Raw genomic sequence first — 17,136 nt, forward strand, 5'->3', positions numbered from 1 at the left:
AACGGAATCGAAAAGGTGAGATGGTGGGGAGCTAACCAATCAGAATGATTCCGTTGCGTGTTTTTACATCGGGGTTCCCCATGGCGATCATTTTTCGGAACGGAATTCATGCGCATGTGCGTAATAATTCAAATATCTGGCAGTCACTGGCGGTTAAAGAGTGTTGTGATAAGTTGCTGTTGTATTTATACATATATCTGTTTTGATTGAAAAAGGGGAATATAATGTCATCTGCTGTAAGTATTGTAATTATGAGATACGTATGCTAAGTTATGTTATATTAGGTTATAATGTTTATATCTTGATGGTCTAGCATACATTTCTAGCCTAACATACATATACAATATGGTTATTAGTAGTATTAGTAGTATTCAATATTTGTTTTAAAAACAGTATAACAGTAACTTATCACAACACTCTTTAACCTTCAGTGACCGCCAGATATTTGAATTATTACGCACATGCATGAATTCCGTTCCGAAAAATGATCGCCATGGGGAACCCAGATGTGAAAACACGCAACGGAATCATTCTGATTGGTTAGTTCCCCACCATCTCACCTTTCCGATTCCGTTTTCCGATAATTCCGATGTCCATGGGACAGCACCCTTAAGCAGTTTGTGAAAAAAAATCGAAACGATTATCATTCTTTAGTGCCTCTAACTCGTCGAATCCAAACACGTATATACTGACAGTAAACGAAAATGAACATCATTAACGATAGCATCTTCCGAAAAAGGCGAGCAGCGGGATATCTGGTCCTACGTTTTATTCCTAAAATAAAGCAATTGGCACACACCATGATCAACCGCTCGATCAATGAATTTTAAGATATGCGATGCGACTGAATGGAACAATATAAAATTCGGCAGAAGCATTCTCGTGAATCACGTTATCCTTTCATAAAATAAAACTCAAATATAAGATAACTGAGAAGGGCGGCGGTGTGGTCTAGTGGTAGAGCGCCAGACTCGTAATCTGAGGAACCAGGTTCGAGTCCACTAGAGCCATGAATCATGGAAAAGTTTTTTCCGAAAAAACCGCGCCCCTCCGTGCAGATGCGGAGAAAACTGGGCTCCGTCTTTCGGAAGAGACGTTAAACCGTTGGTCCAAAGTAGGAAAGTAGGAAACAGTAAGGTAGTAGGATGAATTGAAGGTTAGGGTTGGGTACGTCCCTTCAAAACGCCCTTTAAGGCCCCTTGGGGTATATAAAGTAAAATTCTTTATCCTTTTTTATAAGATAACTGAGCTGAATTTTAACACCACAGAAAAGGTACGATTCGTTGATACGACTTTGCGTGTTTCTCTCGCAGTTATATCTTCGGTTAAGTCCTAACAAACTGCCAGAATTAGGACTTATCGATCAATCTCGTACATGAATATGTTCTTTTTTTTTCAAATGTTCCATCACTATTTTGCTCTAGGCAGGGTACTCTTGAAACAACGGATATCGTTAACAGAAACGTATCGTTTAACGAATTTGGCGAAAAATTAAGCTGAGGAAGAAAGTAGCCAAATCGTGGCTGTTACCTGACCGGCTGAACGCACAAGACACACGGGTAAGCCGCTAAAATGCTGTTCGAGCCAGGCAAGTAGCATCGAGGATATTTCTTACCATGTCCTTTCGTATCCTATTCATCTTGTCGATCCACCGTGCTGTGCTGATTACCGGCAACTTCTCACACGCATCAAGTAGCGTACCCGTGCCCATACACGCTTAGCCGGCAGGCTAGCGCTACGTTACTTATATTTTGCCGTTTCTTCTAAAACTCCAAGCTCTGTTATTCAAAATAATGCTACATTTTTAAACTTCCAACGAGCAGTCAGATCCGAATTCGACAGAAAAGTCAGACCCAAATTCGTTAGAATGTACATTTCTACTGCTGGAAATCCGCATTTTTTAACTCTTTGCGCGTCAATCGAGTTTCTATATATTCAAATGTGCGGAATAATTATTCACCAACGCACAATTTTATCAATAGAGAGAAGAAAAAAGTACTTCTTTTTTCATTTCGCATTTGTAAATTTATCGAGTTTCAAGTAACTCTGATTAGCGATGGGATTAAGTATTTTACAAGTAGATTCAAATCTGTTAGCATAGTTTCGAACTCTCTATGATTGCTTCGAAAAATAAAAGCAGTACTCTCAAGTAGACTCGAACCTGAACTAAATAGGTTTGAACCCTCAATGAGTACCTCGAAAAACAAGAATATTATTTCCAAGTAGACTCGAATCTAAATTAAATATGTTCGAATCTTTCATGAGAGAGTACTTTATTAGAAATTTTATGTTCCCTCGAATCAAAATCAGCAACAATTATTTTATTTTTTGATAATTACAAATAGATTAGATTATCAATCGTTAAAATAAATATAACAAAAAATAAACATAACAAAAATATGATTAAAAATACAGAATAAAAGTTACTTAAAATCTTTACACATTTATACATTCTTTAAACTAACAACTTTATTCTCAGAGTTCGAATACTACTTGTTCCGATTCTTCATGATATAAACTATTTACAAGTACATTTATAAGTTCGAATCTTGCAGACACTCATTCTAAAATTCGAAACTAACTAGTCGGGATCGATTACTTTGTAAGCACACTGAAGCACATAAGAACTATGAAATATTTCTTATGAATATTATTTAAATTTTAGAAAATAAAATTTGATTATTGGATTTGATTCGAATTTTTAAATACATATTGAACTTGATCTCTCATCCTCGATTTTGATGTAAAATCAACGTCGATTAATATACAAAATAAATTACTGATGGAACGTAAATCATTTAACAGTACAATAAAAAAAAAAAAAACAACGAGAACACTTCGTGCAAAGTGTCAATACTCGAAAGCAAATTTAAATATGAACTGAAACAAGAAAAGAAAGAAGGGAAAATATATCGATATCTGTTGCAAGTATCGTTCGACAAATAAGAGACGTAATATTAATCCATAACAACTTGTCACAGAGATCGTTACTTATACAATAGTGCGTTAGTTATATGAGAATATCATACCGAAAAGAGGCAAGTGATCCAAGTACGCAGAATAACCGGTAGGATATTGTCAATAACATCAATGTCTTTACCAAGCCGACTAAGAATTCGGCCAGTCGGAGTTCTGTCAAAGAATGACATTGGGTTGTGAAGAACGAGTTGCAGCGTACTCTCGAAGATACGCCTAGAGGCGACTACCGTCCCTTTAGCCAGGAATAGCGCCATTGCGAATACTGTCACGCCTACAACGATCGTAATCAACTTTATGATTTATCGAGTTAAAAATGAGTTTTTTTTTTACATATCAGATTTGCGTCCGCGAATTGTGTCGCGTTGGATGTACCGAGGCTTTTTACGAGTGAGTGAGTGAGCGAATGAGCGAGTGAGTGAGTGAGTGAGTGAGTGAGTGAGTGAGTGAGTGAGTGAGTGAGTGAGTGAGTGAATGAGTAAGAGCCAAAGCACATAACATGGCGTAACGATATACGACGGTCGTAGTCCTCGACCTGACAAATCACGATACGCCAAAGCTTGTGCGTTACTTACGTCCACGACTACGACTGTCATATGTGCTTTGGCCCTAAGAGAGTTATCTTAAGGCTCTAATCGGCAATGTTCATTTTCATTAGTTGCTCATCACCTGATTCATCTAAGTAAATATGCAAGTTCCTCACTGCAGTCACACATGAATTGAGGTGCACATAATTAAAGAGAGACAATAAATTGTAGAGAGAGAAATAAAGTGCGAGTAATATATATAATAACAATAAGATAAGAAAAGTGATGGAGATGGTACCTTGTATGATTGTGCTGTGAGAAAAGAGACGTATGGTGTCAGGCCGAGCGTACAATTACTCATTAATTTTTTAATAACGCGCGCTTTTGATAGTCATCTACTGATCATTAATGGATATTAATTAAGAATAGAGATTGCAAGAAATCCGGAAGCTCTTCAATTAATCGTCGGTATATAATTAATCATATTTGTACTGATTGGTGGACCAGTGGTTTCTGCTAAACATTGATTCGTATAGTGATACATATAGAGATTAAAATTAAAACTCTCGCATACCGATGCTAGACAAAACAACCAAGCCCTAATACTTGGAGGTAAAACGTTGTCTATTATGTCAATATCCTTCCCAAAACGGTTTAATATTCTGCCGGACGGCGTAGTGTCAAAGAATCCTAAAGGTGATCGTAGCATGGCAAATAATAACTCGGAATGCAATAGTTTACTGCTCCGTAGGCAGCCGATAACCAACGCTGTCTGCGACAGCACTACAAAAGTGGCTGAAATTTAATTTAAAGTAAATAAATGCAGCGTCTCTTGTTATGTCGGGGAAGGGGGGGGAAGATTGTTTTTTCCTTCTTACAACTACTCTCTTGTAAGTTAAAAAAAAATTATTACTGTCACGCGATTTATATTGTTTTGTTTTACTATAATGTTCAAATTGACTTGCTAATGTGCGTAATTATGTGCATACTGTTAAATTTAGATGCTGTAAAAAAATTGTCTTTATATGGGAGGTATAAGAACAATGAGTCTTTGTCGTTTCAATCAGGCATGTAATCACATTAACGTAGCTGATGTTAGTTATTAGCGATAACAATAAGTTAATAACGAAACAAAAAGCGAAACTGGTTTGATTGTCGTGGCTCGAGATGGAGAAAAATTTGCGACACCATGCGAGACTGGGTCTCGCATTCTCATTACATATTTAGTGTTAAATGTGATTGTGCAATTTCACGTTTTGCTCGATACACAATTCAATATACATGCGCTTTTAATACGAATGTACATACATAAGGGAGGATATAAAGAGATGTACAATATCAGCATTTAAATGTCATTATCAAATTAATTTTTATTAACTACATTGATTGTCATTGTTATGACAATCTATTTTACACAGTAGATAATTCGAGCAAGGAATTTGGTCACATTTATTGCTAGTGCTAAATGTGTCAATGTGCGTTTTTAAATATAACAAAAATTTAAGCACAATACAATTCATCGGTAAGAACGGACCAAATTAAGACTCTTGGGTTCTTTCCGACATCTTGTGAGATTATGACTACGTCAAAAGCGAGAAATGTTGAGAATTCTTGCGTGCCGTTTCCAAAAAGATATTTGCATAAAATAACACTTCAGATCACTTCACCACACTTCGAAAATACTCCGAGGTTAAGTTAGGTCTATCTCTTTTCCTTGACAGTTATTAATAAACAGCCGTAAAATGAATGTAATATGAATGTAATATGATAGTCATGTGCTGCGCATGAGCCTGCATCGTATCACATTCATTTTACGGCTGTTTATTAACTGTCAAGGGAAAGAGATAGATCTCGGAGTATTTTTGAAGTGTGTTGAAGTGATCTGAAGTGTTCTTTTATGCAAATATCTTTTTATTTGGAAATGAAATATGCAAGAATCTCAGCGTGTTATTTCTCGCCTCTGACATCACAATCTCACAAGATATCGGAAAGAGCCCCTGGAGCCTTAAAGAGACAAACGTAATCGCGATTAATGAGAAATGTCTCAAGTCTTTCTCCGTCGGAAGCCTGTTTAAGTTCGTCTAGGTTAACATATGTTGTTACTACGCTTTATAGTCATCCAGCTCAATTTTTACACGCAATTACCTGATCAGGAAATCAGCGCGAATATTTTGCGAAATTTTCTGTTACCGTGCGTTTAGTTAAACGAATAATTTTGATCGATTTACATTCACTTTTTATAATGATTTCAATTTAGATTCCCGAGGCATACGTATTTAAATCGTCAATTAATCAATATAGTTCGCAGACTGATTTCCCGTTTTATTTTTAATCATTTTAAGACACATTAATGCTAGGAAGCTTTCTTTTGCTCCTCTACTTCATGCTTACATTAGACGTAACAGCATATTATTATAAAAAAAAAATTATCCTTGTTTTCTATAGTAAACTTTAAATATATAAATATAAAATAATAGGCGTCACGTTATTTATAGTACATCCGACAGATATCAGATAGAGTTAGAATAGAGTTAGTAAATAAAACCGAACAAATTTTTCATGAATCAAATTTGTTCGGTTTTATTTACTAACTCTATTCTAACTCTATCTGATATCTGTCATATATATGTATATATGTACCTATATGTTCATCAACAATTTTCTTGCATAATTTTTTGTCTATAGTCAATCATATATTTATAGTTAACATATAAAATCTCGCGTGTAGAAAAAGTTACTAATAAAGATTAATAAATTATTTAACAGAAAGTGCAAGTTGTACCGAATAAAAGGCATTTCAAACAGAAATATTTCATGCAATAGTAAAAAAGCGATCATTTGTAGAAAATAATTACTACGACACTTGCAATCATAAACATATGGCTGCTTAAAAGTTTCAATCTCTAATTGCCTTTTGAGTTCTTAATTAATAACGTTAGTGCTCTGTAGACACAGCAAACCACACTCAGTTTTATTTTTTAAAAGGAAATTATTACTTTTAGAATTAAACATGTAATGTGACGTATATTTGCATATACAATTTATAACATTACTCGGAACGAAAAAAATCATTACGTTAGTAATTAAATTATTTCGTTTTCGATTATCATTAACTCGGCTCAATCGAGTTTTACAAATGAAGGAACTCTGTTAAGATTAATTTATACCCCAATGAGATGTGTAATCTGTGAAGGAACATGCCTTTCGAATTGCAATACTCTATGACGAGCAAAATTAAGTGCCATTGCCTGTTAACGTTATATTAAATGAAGTAATTGCCTTCTGCGGTAGAAAAATGATATGTATATTTATACAGGTACACGTAGCAGCGATAGGGGGTAGGCTTACCTGATATCGTCCATCGTAAACACGAAAATTTATGCAATACTGATCAAATCTACCTGACAAACGGATAATATGTTACAAGAATTAACGTGTGACGTGAAAACGTACCTTGACCGAAACCAAGTGCACCGTATACTCCGAGGTACATATCACGCTTCGCCGTATCTAATGTGTCATTCCTAACGGAATTATCATTCGACCAAACGCTGAGCCAGACACTCGAGCCAATGCTGAACGATTGAAAGACCGCGTTCATCACAATCGTCGATATCGATAAGAACCATCCAATGGATTTCAAGTAATGAGAGTATACTTTCCACTTTACCTGACGGAAAAATAATACAATACATAAGTATAAAAGCAATTATTCCCTGCTAAAAAGCAAATTGTGAAGATGTATTGTCTTTTTAACAATTAATTATTAGCAATGTCTCGCACAACTTACGCTTCCAGTTTCGGCTTTCTCGATTTCTATCAGCTTTTCTCCGACGTTGTTAGGCTTCAATGCTTCTTTCTCCTTTGTACTATTGCTATGCACGTAATTCGCCGACTGCTGGCTTTCCGTCGAGTATTGCCTAGCAGTACACAACGTATATTATTTTCAAATTAATATTGCGCGTATTTGAATCGCCGTACGAACGACGTAAATTGACGTAACGGAATATTATATTTATGAAATCATACCTTGTCAAAGAACCATTAAGTGATTTTCTATCGGTTACAGAACCGGATTCACTTAGACTTTCGGATATTCTGGACCGTACTCGAGTTAACTTTTGTTGTAGCTCGTCCGCTCCCATTGTTGATTCGAGCTGCTGTTTAATTTCGCGTAAATCTGCTTCAGAACCGTCATCAACGTGCACTGTTTCAAATTCGTCATGTAATTTTAGAATAATGATAAATTGTTTGCAAGCTGTATCATTGTACAAATGGGAAGAAATTAAAAAAAAACTCGCACATGCGTACATTTTAATTATTTTTAACTATAGTACAAAATGGATAATCAGACGAGAATTGAAATCGTTCTTGTTGGAATTAAACTAAAAATAGAATTATCCAAAATTATAGAAATATAATATTATAAAAATTCAAACATCCTAATTCAATAACTTCAGAAAATTTCAATATAAAAAAGCTGGAAAGTAATAATTATCTGTATTAAGACATATTTTAATTATAATATATAAATGTAATTTTTTATGCGTTAGAAAATTTTATATCATACAAAAGCGCCTATATCAAGTTAATTACATTAGGAAAAATTAATTCTAAATAAATTGTTCATTACTACTTTGTCGGTAAGCAGAATCTTAAAACAAAGAGATAGCAAAACTTTTGACTTAAAAATATTTCATTGTAGCGATCGCTACACGCAAGTATAGTATTTCTTATGCAAGCACACAAAGTAGGACAAGGAATTGTAATTACTTTTTCGCGGACTTACGATTTCCAACTTAAATCCAGGAAAAATGTAACAATAAATTTATATAATAAGTACAATATAAAAGTACGCAGCAAGAGCATAAATTATTAATAGATACCTTCTTGTAAGTGCTGTACTAAGAATTCGGCAAAAGCGCCTTTTTTCTCCAGTAATTGTTTGTAGGTTCCACTCTCTGTTATCTCACCGTCTTTAAGAACAATAATGTTGTCGACCTCTGGTAAGTACGTGATGCTATGCGTAACAAGTACTCTAGTTTTCTTCTTCAATAGGCCATTCGGACCTATCACTTTCTCAAAAATGTGTTTTCCTACGTGCGAATCCACTGCGCTCAGAGGATCGTCTAAGAAATAATTTTCCGAATCGTTATATACAGCTCTAGCTAAGGCTACTCTCTGTTTTTGACCGCCGGACAAATTTATGCCTTTCTCCCCGATCTCCGTTTGATCACCCGCGGGTAGCATTTTGAAATCCGGAGTCAATGCACATGCTTCAATCACACGGTTATATACTGATTTGTTCAAGGCCTTTCCGAATAAAACATTGTCCTGCAACGTGGCATTTTGGATCCACGCTTGCTGCGAGACGTATGCAATTGACCCCTAAGAGAAATATTTAGTATTAAAATCTTCAAATCCTAATTAATATCTTTATCTATTTAATCTGAGATATGTATAGAAACAAAATATTTATGATTTTATCAATACTGAATTAAGAGTTACAGTCTGATATTGTATTTTTAGATGCATATAATAAAAACATGTATTTTAGAATTTACACTACATTTTCCTTAAATTCTTTTATAATAAGAAGAAGGCTACTTATATAAATGCGACTTGTGAAAGGTTTCCTCTTTCTCTTCTTCAATTTTATTACTGTTCTTGTAATAAGAGAAATGTAAATTTTGCTTCTATATTTCATGTTTCTGCTTCAACGAAAGAATACTCACTTTTGTATTTACTTTCCCGTTTAATTTGTCCATCTCGCCAAGCAGAGCGGATAGAAGGGAACTCTTGCCTGATCCCACTGTACCAACTATTGCTACTAATTGACCTTGTTCTACATGGAAATTGATATTTCGTAGTATTGGTCTCTCGATTTCTTCGCTGTCCCAACAGAAGCTACCGTTTTCAATTACTAACGCGTGTGCTAAATCAATGGGATAAAATGCTTACTGTAGATATATACACCATGCAGACATATATTATTTTAAAACAGAAAATTTTACACTTACGATCGGACGGATCGTGCTGTACATTGTTAGGATCCAGTTCCTCCATATTCATAAATTTATTAATACGTTTTACAGAGACGTAAGCCTGTAAACGTGTATACAAAAATATCAGTCAGACTTTTTAACATAAATGCACATTTCTAAAGTAAGTAGACGAAAATCATGTATATGCATTACTTACTTGAACTATATTACCAATCATCATAGGCAGCATGGACAGTGGAAATCTTAAGATGTTGAACAAACTGAGCGAAACGAAGGCAATTGTACTATTTAGGACGTTCTTTTCGTCTATAAGTACATAAGTTGTAAAAGATACCAGAGATACCTGTAGAGGTACATTTATGAAAAGGTAAGATAATATAAAAAAGATATAAAGAATATTTAATTCAAGTAACTGAAAACTTCAGAAATGAAAAAGAAAGAATATTTATTGCCATTTCATGGCACATATTTTGACAACAAATTTTTTCTAAGTGAAGTTATATACTGTAAAACTTTTAAAATCATACTAAAAGTTATAAAAGATTTTACTGAAAAAAAGAAGGAAAAAAAAGAGAGATGAGAGAAAGGCGATCACGTTACGAGCGCCCCGTAAGATCTTTATTTCTGAGGTCTTTAATTTAATTATAACGTATAATTCGTTATTTCAAAAAAGAAACGTACCAAAAAGGGTGCACATGACCATATAAAGCTCGTACCAGCGTTCAAATACGCTGCTTCTTTTAACACTTGAATCTCCTTGACTCTAATTTCAAGTATCTGCTGTTCGAATGAAGGTTCCCATGCGTAGAGCTTCAACACTTTGATACCGTTAAGTACTTCGTTCATCAACTTTACCCTCTCGTCCTTGCACTTCATCTGTCTGATTTGTAACGTCTTCACTTTGTTGGCGATCAATCCGTTCACAGGAATAAGAATGATCATAACTGCTAAACCAGCGAATACAGCCGGCCCTAATATATTCCAGAGAAAATATAAAGCTAGGGCTATTTGCAGGGGTGCCGACCAGATCATGTTTATGTACGCGGTTACGTCCATGAATCTTTGAGCGTCTACGGACATCAAGTTCACTATCTCGCCGAGCGTGGTTTCTTTCCTCGCCGCGTTTGACAGTCTCAACGCCTTGCGGTAAATCGCCGCGATTAGTGAAGTACGTATACGCAGCCCGACCAAAAACATACGATGAAAATATTGTGATAATACCAGCGTCTGAAGTATTGCCGTAACTAAAAGTAATGCAGAATAAAAGTATCCTTTCCACATTGGCTCCTCTCCTTCGGTAAAATCAATCAAAAGCCTAAAAAATATAGTAAAAGGGATGCATTACAAAGATCATATTATTATTATTATTATTATTATATCATCATTATTATTATTATTATTATTATCATTATTATTATTATTATTATTATTATTATTACAAAAAACATATTACGATAAATCAGAACAATTTTGTAAAATTATCAACGTTTTATCTCATGTTTATTTCATAAAATACAAAATAAAATTAGAGATATAAACCAGGATTTATGGAGTGTATGAAGTTGGCACAAAATTCTATAAATTTCAAAAAAATACTAAAAGTTCTGATAGGACTGTCTATAGTTTAACAGTTTCTGATAAAAATTAAAAAAGTTCCGCATTCTTCATATTAAAAAATCGAAATTAAAAAAATTTCGTGCTAACTTCGAAAATCTAGCATGACATCCTCCCCTCTAAAGTACTGAAACGCCTTGAATATTATCATTTTTGATAAGAGTTTCCGATAGTTATTCGAGTTCTACACATATATACGATCGATATTCCACCAATTAATAATTTTTAAACAATTTAACGGTAGTTTTCAGGAGTTTTATAAGAGTTCTATGCTTTTTTAGAATAATTATCTTTAAAGAGTTCAACCCATTAACAATATCTTAAACAATTTTTAACAATTACGACCAGCACGGCACTTAGTGAAAATGTGTTATGCTGATAATTTTCCGCAATTTTAACGGTAGTTATCAACAGTTTTCTAAGAGTTCTATGCTTTAGAAAGAAAAATTGTAGAGAACCTGTACCGGGCGGATATAAAAAATTGTTTAAAAATTAATTAGTGAAATACCGATCTAAAATGTATATATGGAACTCGAATAGAACTATCGGCACTCTTATAAAAAATGATATTTTAAAAGGGAGGGTGTTATGTTAGATTTCCGAAGTTAGCACATTTTGAAATTCGATTTTTTAATATAAAAAATGGGGAACTTTTTTAAATTTTTATCAGGAACTGTAGAACTGTAGAAAGTGCTACTAGAACTTAGTATTTTTTTGAAATTTGTAGAATGTTGTGTCAACAGTCTCGGATTTGTGTGTACTTACTTTAATATTTGTGGACTAATAAAAGTCATAACATCTTGAATCAGTTTCAGGAATGCACCGAACATGAACGTCGCTCCGAAAGCTTTGCAGATAGGTGGTAAGATGGAGGCGATTTTCTTTTTCCGACCACTGTTAAAGTCCACTTGTCCGGATGCTTTTCGGTACGACGCTTTTGCACTTTCTACTCTGTATAAAAAACGTCTGTTATATATGTTTTTATTAGGCTAAATGATAAAAATAATCGAGACATGTTATACGACACATCCTACCTAAAGTAAGTCCAAATCAGCCTTGTTAGCACAAGAAATGTATGAACATGTTGTTAAAAAATACTTTGTCAAAGAACGTTATACCGCAATCTAAACATTTTTTCAACATGAGGTATATGCAAATAATATGCGGTTAGCCATAAAGCGGATAAGATAATGCAGCAATATATTCTAAAAATGTATTATCACGAACAGGCCGATTTAAAAAATTTCTAAAGTAACAATTCTACATGTGTACATTATCAACAATTTAACATTTTTAATATATTTCTTTCGAATTTACATGATTCGTGTTAATGTCAATATTCCCTATTTTTTTCTCGTAATTTTAAATAAACGCTTTTTAAAGAAGCTTAACTAACTCATATTGATTGCAGGAAACCTTGGTTTGTACAGAGAGATTTATCGATTAAACTTACTCGTCTGTCTTTCTCAAGTTCTTATTCCAGTATTTGTCAAATTTCGGTACGATCTCCGTGGCCATGTCCTCTGGATTCATGGACCACAGATCGGACGTTTCGAGCGGTTTTCGGAAACCCTTCCATGCTAAGGAATCGAACCACGCGAAAATAATTCTCGAAGGGAAAGAAGAACTTTGTTCTGGACATGGCGATTCAACCTGTGAGTGAACATATTTCAAAATTGTTTGTCAATAGCTTCTTACAGTTTTAATTCTAAGATTTTACATATTTATGCGCTTTAATATACATTAAATGGTATTACGTATTATATCAATCAATACAAGAGATATTACCGTAGGATATTCAGAGAATTTAGGCTCTGCGTCGACCAGAAAATTAAGTACAAACAATATCACTACTATCGGATAGTAGATCATATAAGACACCAATGGGTACGTCGGTTCTGCCTAAAAATAAGAATTATTTCTTTATGAACCGCATTATAACAATCACTAGCTTTCTTGTAAAATATCATAAGAGGCTAACAATACGAGATATACTGTTGCGATCGAAGAAATTGTAAAAAATTATAAAAAATTTAATGTAGAAAATGTAGATAATGTAGAAAATGTTGTTTATAAGTGTATCTACACTTAAATTGCTTCTAATGCGTTTTTAGCTTCGCTATTATGAAAATCCAACATACCCCTTTAATGAATTCGTTTACAAAACTTCTATATTGGACGCATCCACATATTGTAAGGAAAAACCAAAACAGGAATAAAAGACCTGACGTCCGCATTCCATGTTTTCTATTGTATTGCATTAAAGTCGATGCTAACGTCTGAAATAATTAGAGAACTTAAGTCAAACATTGTACAGAGAATTTACAAAACTAAGTAATTTATTTTATAGACAAAAGCAGAAATGGGAAGAATATTTTAAAAAAATTTATGGAAAAATAATTTTAAAAATGTATTTAAAGATCTATTAATATAAAAATAATGTTATACTTACAAAGCTAACAATTTTTACAATGGGTGTGCAATAATCAACATTGTGGACCGTACGATAAGTACTTGCGTGTATCGCCACTCCTAAGTCGACTATGGAGAGTAAAATTAATCCTACTGTAAGTACTTGCTTAGAAATAAATAACCACGTGTATGGGACGTTTCTCCTTTTGCTATTTAAAAAGTAATACGCTTCCATCGCCGAAAACGCCCACAAAAATATACATGGCACCCATACTAATATCGTCTTTTGGAAGCATTCTGTTAGATCTGGATTGTTTGTGTACCATGTTAGATTAGCGTCCTAAAACAGTCAGAAATTTCGACCAAATATTAAGTTTCTATTGCGCCGCTTTAATAGACTTTTTTATTTCGTTCTCTATTATGGAATGCCACGATTAACAATTTAACAATTACAAATTTAACTTTAATAACAGATTCAACGACGAATTTAGAGTCAATTTTTGTTTCAGTAGAAATATCAATTATACATTAAAAAGAGGAAAGAAGATTTTAGCTTCGGATAGACGAATAGCTGATCTATTATTCAATTAACTTTTAGTGGAATTCGATAGACTTACAATTTGTAGTTAAGAGAAGTACAATTTTGAAAATTAAAAAGTTTTCAAATTATGAATCTATCGTATTATGTAAAAATCGATACCAGAATTAGTTATAAGGGTCACAAATTGTGTGGAACGTCCCACATAAACCAAATTAAAGATAAATGCATTCGGTGTACCTACACGTGTCACACACGTAAACTGATCCATCATTGTTCCTTCGTGAACGATGTGAAAACACGAGTGTCAGTTGGGGTCCATTTAAATTAATTTGATTAACTTAATTTTAATTTAACAGAATTCTTCAAGATACAATTAATTAAAAAATGTTTTAAAGCTTTTAAAACTTCAGAACGACTTTAACCACAATCCGATTAACTTAATCAGCGATTAATTCAATCGGCAAAATTTCTAATTTCAAATTAATTATCTTACATAATTCATTGAACTTTTGAACTTCTTTTTCTCATATGTTAACAAAAATAATAATTTATCGACATTAATGAAATAATACTGGGTGTTACTTGATAGTTAATTATAAGTAGATTAAGATAATCGGAGTTCAATCAAAATCATCCTTAAGAAAAATGATGGGAAATATCGTTATTTACGTCACAACTTTACGAAATAAAGGCAATGGAGCGAAGCGAGATATGAAGGGCCGGTGATTTAAGTTAATCGAATTAACTTGTCAAGTAATACCTGTATTACATATTTCGTTAGGTGTGTAAAGTTAGCATCCTTACATTACGATATCGTAGTTCTGTTAAGAGTTCTAAGTTATTTAGAACCAAAGGAAGAGGTCTTGACAATATTTAGAAATAGTTCCGATCATTATGATAATAAAAGTTGACTTCGAAAAATGGAGCTGCCAACTACGATTTTTTACAAATTGAGTTGTGACCCAGACAGCACGTATGCCTAAAAGACGTCGTAAAAACATCTTTTAGACATCTTTTAGACACACGTGTCTAAAAGACATCTTTACGACATCTTTTAGACATCTTTTAGACATGTGTGCTATCTGAGGATAGTTCTGAGCATAGTTGTAAGGTTCTTTGAGAAGGACACATTGTTCCTGATACTTTTTAGGAAGCATTCCGCGGTTTTTAATTTAAAAAATGTACTTCCAATATCAAAGATATTTTAAAAACAAGTTCTGTGGTAACAAATGTTAGAGTTCTGAATCACACTCGATAAGACAAGAAAAAAATTAAGACTCTAACTATTACAGTTTCCGAAATATCGATTTTTTTAAATCAATACACTTTTACGAAGCATTTTAAAAATCACGAGCTCTGGTCGAAAATGTGGAAGTTCTGAATCGTACTCGATAAGACCTCTGTGAAGTTAGCACCTCAATTTTAGAATTTTGCTATAATTATTGGAGCTCTAGCCCCTTACCCAAAGAGTTCAAGAGTTCCTGATAGGTTAGAAAGAGTTCTAGCGATTTAACCCCAAAAAGAGCGGTTCGAAGTTTTGTTGTGCCAACTTTCACGATTTATGATTCAAAATTGGCGATAACTTTTTAATTTCAATTCGGGGGTAAATGTGTATAAAAAGTCAAACCTCACTGATTTTATCACCACTTAAATATGTTAGAGGGGTCTCTCTGAGTAATTCTACGCAAGAAAAAAGTGGGGGACGGTATTAGTTTAGAATTAAGATACAACAAATTGAAGTTTGACATTAAAGTTTGTATATGCTGTAATATATGTTATTTTTTTAGGGAAGTAATTTAATTGCTGATATGTGTGTATAGACAATACACACGTAGGCGGAACAGGGGCTACTGCCCCTCCTCTGCAAGCGGGATGGGTTGGAGTGGACCACGCCGTGGACACCACGGTTCGTGTAGAAAGTCATGAGTATTTTGTCAACAATCGAATTGACCAACTTATTATTATCGTTAACAAGGCTGCAAGAAATTCGTGTAGTTGCATGGTGAAAGCTTCTAACAAATTGTGAAAAATTGGTCAATTCGATCGGTAGCCCCTCCCCCGCCTACATGTGTATTGTCTATATACACATATTAGCAAATTACTTCTCTTAAGAACTAATGTGACTTTATCCTCCTCTTCTAAAAAAGGAATGTCATCGATACTCGAATCTATCGAAGTTTGTTGTCGCTTTTTCGCGATGTCGATTGGTTCTCTCTCTACGCTTATTACTTCGTGAGCGATTGTCATTGCACAGATCGCGTGTTTTGACTTTTCATGTATATATTGTTAACGGTTAAGTGTGTACTGTAATCTTTATTTATTGAACATTTAAAATTGTTTTAGGGCACGTCTTATGGAATTATTCGGAACGGATTCTGATCGGAATTATTTAATTATTTCCAAGAGATTTCTATTGTGTTTTGTAGAAAAAATAGAATAATTTTGATTGGATTCCATTCGTAACAGTTCCATAATAAGTGTCCAGATAAGTTTTACAAAAAGCGGCTATTATGGCATATTTTGACAGTTGTGTGGTTAATAGTGTAATATAGTGTAATATAGTGTGTTACATAGTAATAGTAAAATATTAAATTTAAATAACGCGCGCGTAGCGCGCGTCTGTGATGTCTAGTAATATCTTAAAAAAGTATTAAAATTGTGAAACTTCAATTTGCTATTTCATCTGAACCAATGCCGTCCCCAACTTTCTTTTTGCGTAGAATTACGCAGAAAGACCTCCTCTACAACATATTTAAGTAGCGATAAAATCGGTGAGGTTTGATCTTTTATACACATTTACCCAATTCGGATCGATTTTGTGCCTTAATACTTTTTGATAGAATGCTTGAGGTGCTACCTAAAACTCCAAAGAAAACATTAGTTTTTTCCAAAAAAATTTTTTGCATTTAAAAATTTCTCAATCCAGCTAACAGAATCGATAAGAACTATTTCAATTTTGCTTTTAGCGATATAATTCATAAGGATAATCTTCAGAACTCTTGGGGTACTATCCAGAATTACCAACAGAACTGCCGGACCTCTAAAAAAATTTTCACCCCTC

General features: G+C 33.8%; 1 protein-coding gene and 1 long non-coding RNA gene across 6 annotated transcripts in view; one reads left to right on the top strand and one right to left on the bottom strand.

The window, feature by feature from the left end:
- The window catches only part of Mrp (Multidrug-Resistance like Protein 1), a 35,509-nt gene that overhangs the window by 8,988 nt on the left and 9,385 nt on the right, over window positions 1-17,136 (bottom strand). Inside the window, exons 2-16 of one of the 5 annotated variants that reach the window (XM_071782005.1) lie at window positions 13,575-13,874; window positions 13,264-13,401; window positions 12,911-13,024; window positions 12,576-12,775; window positions 12,157-12,177; window positions 11,888-12,073; window positions 10,190-10,823; window positions 9,705-9,851; window positions 9,524-9,608; window positions 9,239-9,438; window positions 8,390-8,891; window positions 7,533-7,710; window positions 7,294-7,423; window positions 6,957-7,173; window positions 4,078-4,298 (exon numbers count right to left, since the gene is read on the bottom strand). In XM_071782005.1, the coding sequence (XP_071638106.1) occupies window positions 4,078-4,298; window positions 6,957-7,173; window positions 7,294-7,423; window positions 7,533-7,710; window positions 8,390-8,891; window positions 9,239-9,438; window positions 9,524-9,608; window positions 9,705-9,851; window positions 10,190-10,823; window positions 11,888-12,073; window positions 12,157-12,177; window positions 12,576-12,775; window positions 12,911-13,024; window positions 13,264-13,401; window positions 13,575-13,874 (3,273 nt within the window). Of the gene's footprint in view, window positions 1-3,029; window positions 3,251-4,077; window positions 4,299-6,956; window positions 7,174-7,293; window positions 7,424-7,532; window positions 7,711-8,389; window positions 8,892-9,238; window positions 9,439-9,523; window positions 9,609-9,704; window positions 9,852-10,189; window positions 10,824-11,887; window positions 12,074-12,156; window positions 12,178-12,575; window positions 12,776-12,910; window positions 13,025-13,263; window positions 13,402-13,574; window positions 13,875-17,136 lie in introns of all 5 variants that reach the window. The other 4 variants (XM_071782003.1, XM_071782007.1, XM_071782004.1 and 1 more) reach the window with 4 other exon arrangements.
- LOC139815234 (uncharacterized) lies at window positions 5,262-6,951 on the top strand. The gene is made up of 2 exons (XR_011732693.1): window positions 5,262-5,588; window positions 6,820-6,951. It is a non-coding gene; the product is annotated as an uncharacterized lncRNA (long non-coding RNA).

Source organism: Temnothorax longispinosus, chromosome 6 (genome assembly GCF_030848805.1).
Source record: "Temnothorax longispinosus isolate EJ_2023e chromosome 6, Tlon_JGU_v1, whole genome shotgun sequence".
In the NCBI taxonomy this organism is placed as follows: Eukaryota; Metazoa; Arthropoda; class Insecta; order Hymenoptera; family Formicidae; genus Temnothorax; species Temnothorax longispinosus.